Here is a 6,676-nt window from a genome sequence, read left to right on the forward strand (position 1 = left end):
GGGAAAATTTGCTAGCGGGAAGTGTGACGTCAATAACCTTAAGGACCCACCATAAACTTAAACTTTTAGTTTATTAACTCTGTAAGTGTTATTGGTTTATGGACGGTCCTTGAAATAGTCCTTAGGTTTATTATACGTTCGTACAAATTACGAGGGAAAAGCGGGTATTTACCTAACGGGAAAGGGCACACCCACACCGAGCTTTCCTCCGTAATAATACGAGAACATCTCGGGACTGAAATTACAAACTCTCATCAGTCAACATCTCTCAGATCAGTCGCGCAAACTATGCTTATAAAGTTGTATTATTTAATAAAGTTCGATAGAAAAGAAATATAAAGTTGTGCTACGGCTCAACCTTCGTGTCTTTAAAACCTAAGCCTTAATTTTACGTGACAGGCGACTGGTTGTCGCCTGGAGTCCAAGCTCATTATCACAAATCTCGAACAAATACAATCGGATTGAATGACGACAATTGCCTAATGACGGCTATGGTAGAATCTAGATTAAAGGGATTTTCCCAAAATTCCAAAGGGAAGGCTCTGTTGTCCTTTCATCTCCGACATATATATATATATATATATATATATATACCCAGGTTTTATGGCGGGTCCTCGGGCTAGCGGTACTCGTGTCGTGCAAGTGCCTCAACCTTGGGTATTCATTGTCTGAGGGACCCGTTGGAATGTTTTACTGCCCGGTACTTTCTGTAATGGGGGTCATACTATCGCTCTATACCTTTGCTAGACAAAGCGCCCGTCCCGTCGACCGCGGCTACGTTGGGCGACGGGCCGTCGCCCCGAGCCAAAGCTCACCATCACCAGTCTCGAACGATTACAATCGGATTAGCTAACTGCCATCGTTTGACTACAGCTATAGTAGACCCTGGAGTACACTGTTGCTGGACTATCCCAAGTTCTAGGTGTTCCGGTGTTCTTCCCTTTCCGACATATATATATATATATACGCACCACTTAGGCAAAGGGGGTGAAATATGCGACAAGGATGGTGAGACGTGGTCAGACGATACGAACGCCATTTCTTGGAAACAATGCAGAAATAAAGTTTTATGTATATACTACATATTTGATAATTATAATAATTAAATAATTGATATATGTTAAATAATTGCGGAAAGTCCTTTACCTTCTTATTGCCTTTGATCTTAATGATCCTTTCTGCTAATTTTCTTAAATAGTAATTATCCAAGCTAATTATCAAATGTTAAAGGCCAAATGTTTAACCAAAAAGTATTCCAAGAATAGTCTCTCTATTGCCTCTAAGTGCGTCCTATTCCAACTCAATTAGTTATACATTACTGGTAACACCTTTAAAAATAAAAGTAGCTTTTTGTATCATCATGAATTTTATTAAGTAATTCTTCAATTGAAGTTACGAATAGCTATAAATGTTCTTGTTATCTTGAAATAAAAATAAAGATGAATTTAACAAATTTTAGACAAACTAAAAGTTACTTACATTATAAAAGATAATCATCTTATATTAAAGTCTTAAAGAAGAGCTGATAAGTTTCATTTGAAACATCTTAAAAATTGGTAATAAATAATTATATAATAACAGTATAAATAATAATATAATACTATTTTAAAAGAAAATTTGTAACAATTAGTTCAAAGATCATTAACCATAATGGGAAGGGGGAAACAGTTAGCGCTGCTTATTTAAAATAATAATTTATTCTGTTTCATCAAATTTTCATCAAATTATACGAATTTCTCGTCAAAGATAAGAAAACGAAAAACGTCCTGCATATTGTTTCATATATTTTGTTTCATATACGTTATACACTTGTATATGTTTTATATACAAAATAAATGTTATACATATACATACATACAATAAATATTTTATAAAATATATTGTTGGTATTATATTACCATGTAGAAATTAAATGTAAAAGAATAAATTAAAGTTTATATAAATAGTTTATAAGGATCAGTTAACAAATATATTGTATTACACGCTTATAACATTAGTTAGGTAAGATAGATTAATAGTCGCGAAAATATTATTAAATTTTAACTTTTATATAGTATGTATATTATAAAAAGACTTTAATACACGTTCAATGAAAGTTAATCAAGTGATTAATTATTTAATAGTCTGCTCAGCATTTCTAGAACTACCAACTCTTAAAAAATAGCCTTAAATTAGTTGTAAGTTTGAACAATTCATCTGCCCTAGTCTCACATTATTTATCTCTTCTATTGTCGTTCATATCGTCCGTCCTTGTCGCACACTGTCACTTGTTCTTTCTACTATCGTCTGTATCGTCTGTCTTTGTTGCAAACTGTCCATCTTTCTTTCTATTGTTGTTTCCATCATCTGTCCTTGTCGCACATTGATGTCTTCCTTGTTCCACTCACGCCCTACTCTGTTCTTGCACTGATGCTTTCCTTGCTACACCAATCTATGTGCTGCCATCTAGCACGAGCGGTAGGAACCGTAACTTGGTGTATCCAGCAGTAGATGGCGATATATTAGACGTTCGTAGACAAGAAAAGCATCATTCTGCGACAAGGACAGAGTAAGGCCCGAGTGGAATAAGGAAAGCATCAATGTGTGACGAGGATAGATGAAATGAACGATAGTAGGAGAGATAGACAGTGTAGGACTAGGACAGATGAATTATTCAAACTTACAACTAATCTAATCTTAAACAGGTATAATAGGTTGCGTTATAGTCCCTCGTACGACACTCCTCATTAAAGGATTGGTATCGGTAATTTTAGAAATACTGTGCAGGCTGTTAATTAATTAATCACTTGATTAACTTTTATTGAACGTTTATGAAGATCTTTTTATAATACACCAGTAACAAGAGTATTGCGATTCTACAATATTTTCGCGATTACTAGCTTTTCTAATTTTCCAGTAATTAACAAACAAATATCTCATAAACTGCAATTGTGTTGCAATAATGTTAGTTGTATATAATCGACGGCAGCTTTAAAGATGCAAATTATCTGTATTATGTCATCAGATTTGTTAACAAATTCATTAATTAAAGTTGGGAATACTTATAAATCTTTTTCTTTTCTTGTACAGAGAGGAAGACGCAGCTGAATTAATTAAAAAGTTTTAAAGGAATTAGAAATCACTTACATTATAAAAGATAAAGTCATTTTCTTCTTATTTTCAAGGAAAGTTGTTAAGTTTTACCTATCATATGTCTGAAAAAGGATAGTTATTAACTATATAATAATAGTATAAGTAATAGTATAACACTATTTTAAAAGATATCGTTTAATAATTAGTTTAGGTATCGTTAACTAAAATGGAAAAGGAAAAGCGGTAAGAGCTGTTGATTTAGAACAATAATTTATTTTGCAGAGAACTAACTTATCGACTAACTAAGCCTAGTGGACAGATTATTGTATTTGCTGCTTTTAAATAATAATTGCAGCTTATAATATCGATCAAAGTCAGTTAAACAATAGTTAATCGTTAAAAATTAAACAAAATTAGAACATGGAAAAGAAAATGAAAATGATGATAAACAATGTACTCAGTATAATACATTAGTTATATATTGTTATAAGTATTCTCGAATTCTATACGTCAAGTATTCCAAGGCTGCAGAAATAATGTCAATAATTTTTGGTCCCCAAAAGTTTAACCTTAAGAACAATAGTGAAATGTAGATTTAAACACTTTGGTGGTTTTCATTCATTTAATATGATTGAAGTTAGGCATTAGCATGATACAACTTGAAGAACTGTAAGATAGTGACATCAGATATTTCTGAAATAAAAATTTCTTTTCCTATGTTCATTATTTCAAAAACTTATTTCTTTATCTATTACTTTTATTGTTTAGCAATATGATACGTAATTAATTGAGATAAAATATTTGACAATAATTTTGTTTAAAATGAAGCATATATTCTCTTTCTCTTATCCAGTTTCGAATTTGGTACTGTAATCGATTCCTGTTAACTCGAACGTTTGTACGTCAGAAATTTTCAAAGATAAAATATGTTGAATAATTTTCTGTCACATTTGTGATGACAACGTATTAAAGTTTGAAAAATAGATTCAGTATGTCTTGTAATATTTGTCAAACGAAATTTTCCTTCTTCACAAGAGAAGTAAGTTATCATTTTTGTTAATAGAATCCCTTGCAATTTATAGGTTAAGTTGTACCATATCATCACATCATTTCTTGCACATAGCTTTTTTAGTTAGTTTAATCTGATTATCAGAAATTAGAATAGCTTTTAACTTTTCTTTCCATTATGTTTCATTGTTCTGATATTACTTAGGTTGCTTGCCCCGGCTGTGGTTTTTCATGTTGCAGTAAGTGCCTCAAATATAAATGTAATATTCCAGATAAAGGGGTGAAAAAGGTCTGTGGACGTTGCTTTAATAAATATAATTTTACAAGTACCTCAAGCTTTAATAATAATATCGAAATGAATGGCCACGAAGAACCAATGGCTCCAGTGGACATTACAAAAAAGTAATATATTCTTCAAAGATAAGCATGAAAATATTTGTAATTACAGTTACCATAGAAAACTTTTATGTATATATTATATATGTTTGATAAAACATTTTAAAATTCCATTATAATTGTAACAAGATACTACTGTCATGATTATATTGGTCAAACATATATAATTAAATATATAATAACCAATATGTATAAGATGTATAATATATATATTTATAAATTTCTGCAAGTATTCAAATACTTTTGTGAATAATTATAAGTAAAATAATGTAATATGCTTGATTCATATAGACTGGACTTGTTGGAGAACCCTGTGAAGCCTCCTATTGTAATGTACAAACATACAAATCATTGGGATAGATTTAAAACTGGGTTAGAGCCAGCTGATCAAGAGATAGTTGAAAGATTAAGAAAATTGAAGGAGGAAGACAAAACTACAGCTTTAAGTGTAGATGAGATAAAACGGAGATTAGCATTGCTAAAGGATGAAGACCCAGATGTTAGGCAGCACAGAATAAATGTACGTTAATATGTAATAAAAGAATACCATAAAATTATTGTGTTCTAAGTATGATCGAAACAAATGTATTATTCTTTGTAGATGCAGCAAGTAGATACCAGAACAGACCAACAGAAAACAGACGATTTAATACAGGAATATTTGAATCAATTGGAACTATCCTCGGGCAGCGATTCGGTTAGCGAAATTCAAGCGAGGCTAAGATCACTACAAGGCATTAGTGAAAAACCTATAGAAGTATAAAATCAATAATAAGCAATAAGTTTGTACGATGAACAATAGTATAAGCAAATTTCTGTTGTTTTAGCATTCAGCTAATGATGACAATGATGATGAGAAACACGTAACAAAGAAATTAATTGGGAAAGCTTTGGCAGAAGCAGAATTGGAGAAAAAATATGAGAAAGACTTAGAAGAGGATGAATTGGAAGAAATGGAACTCGAGGTATGTGAAACTGATTTTTATGGATAAATATGTACATACAGTGTTCTGATTAAAATTTAACAAACAGGAGGCAAAACATACTGATGACGAAGATGAAAAACCTAGCTGCGTAATGTGTGAACAAACTAAAGATTTACAGCGGTGTTTAGGTTGTCACGGCGATCTATATTGTCCTGTATGCTTTGAAGATAATCATGATGATTTGGAGTTGAAAATGCACAAAAGAGAACCAGCAACAAGACGCAATCAATTTTAAATGGGATAGTTAGAAACTTTAGAGAAACGCTTTGCAATGATTCACGTACAGTTTCATTGCTAAAAACACTTTCTGTATAATTTTTACAAACAATACTTATAACCAGCATCGTCACCTGCGATTTTGATAACGGAATACTGTCATTTAAATAGAAGCATTCCTCGCAAAGTACACTTACACATAAAATAAATAATACATAATTATAGTAAGCTGTAAGTTTAAAGCCAAGATTGTGATTGTATTAATGCGTGTCATTAAAAATTATTGTTGCATTACATCTACTTTCATAGTAAATAATTTTGTAACAATCTCAGTTTGACAGATTTGATAACAGATATTCACGCTTTTGCTAAAAAACAAATTAATCTTCAAGAACAACAAATTATTTGTTCATATAGCGAATTCTTCCTTTATTAATTTCACCACAAACAAAGTTGTTGAGTAAATAAATACATGGACTTCAATTAGATTTATAGCTTGCTGTCGATATTTAAATTCATTAATTCTCAATATTATACATATTAATCGATCTCTCGATGTTTAAAAATGTTTGAACTTTCTATATAGGATAGTGATTCATTCTAGATTGGAATTTGTTTTAGTAGCTTGTTACAATTCTTTCCGCTTATTCTAAGAATATTATCTTTTTGGTTTAAATGCCAAAGTGAACTCACCGATCCAGACTAGATGTCAGTAAAGACGCTTACTGACATCCTCACGGGGATTTCCCGAAGGTGGTCTGTGTCGCGGCGCAAAAACTTTCTTTTCTCAAAGTCTAAGCAGGCCTGCTATTTTTAGATGACATGTACGCATCTATCGTGCCAAGATTTCAACCACGTTCGGTTACTAACGAAGAAACCATTTGTTCTTTTTTCCGTCCAGTTTGTTTAACAGTGTAATCTATCTTTAAATATTTTTTCTTCTTTAAATTCTTATTATTTAAAAATTGTCATGAATAATTAATTAAAACGGCTTGATA

General features: G+C 31.5%; 1 protein-coding gene across 1 annotated transcript; it reads left to right on the plus strand.

The window, feature by feature from the left end:
- Positions 1-3,927: 3,927 nt before the first annotated feature.
- LOC117155402 (abscission/NoCut checkpoint regulator) lies at positions 3,928-5,978 on the plus strand. The gene is made up of 6 exons (XM_033331316.2): positions 3,928-4,111; positions 4,286-4,482; positions 4,768-4,996; positions 5,078-5,233; positions 5,304-5,441; positions 5,509-5,978. Exons 1-6 carry the CDS (start codon positions 4,064-4,066, stop codon positions 5,695-5,697), a joined length of 957 nt encoding a protein of 318 aa, XP_033187207.1. The 5' UTR covers positions 3,928-4,063; the 3' UTR covers positions 5,698-5,978.
- Positions 5,979-6,676: the final 698 nt, after the last annotated feature.

The sequence above is a fragment of the Bombus vancouverensis genome, chromosome 12 (assembly GCF_051014615.1).
Source record: "Bombus vancouverensis nearcticus chromosome 12, iyBomVanc1_principal, whole genome shotgun sequence".
Lineage (NCBI taxonomy): Eukaryota > Metazoa > Arthropoda > Insecta > Hymenoptera > Apidae > Bombus > Bombus vancouverensis.

Excerpts from the sequence above, each read along its gene's own strand:
- LOC117155402 (XM_033331316.2), top strand. The coding sequence starts at position 4,064 with ATGTCTTGTAATATTTGTCAAACGAAATTTTCCTTCTTCACAAGAGAA. Across the intron at positions 4,112-4,285 it reads TTTCCTTCTTCACAAGAGAA|GTTGCTTGCCCCGGCTGTGG; the intron begins GTAAGTTATCAT and ends GATATTACTTAG. Across the intron at positions 5,442-5,508 it reads TGGAAGAAATGGAACTCGAG|GAGGCAAAACATACTGATGA; the intron begins GTATGTGAAACT and ends TTTAACAAACAG.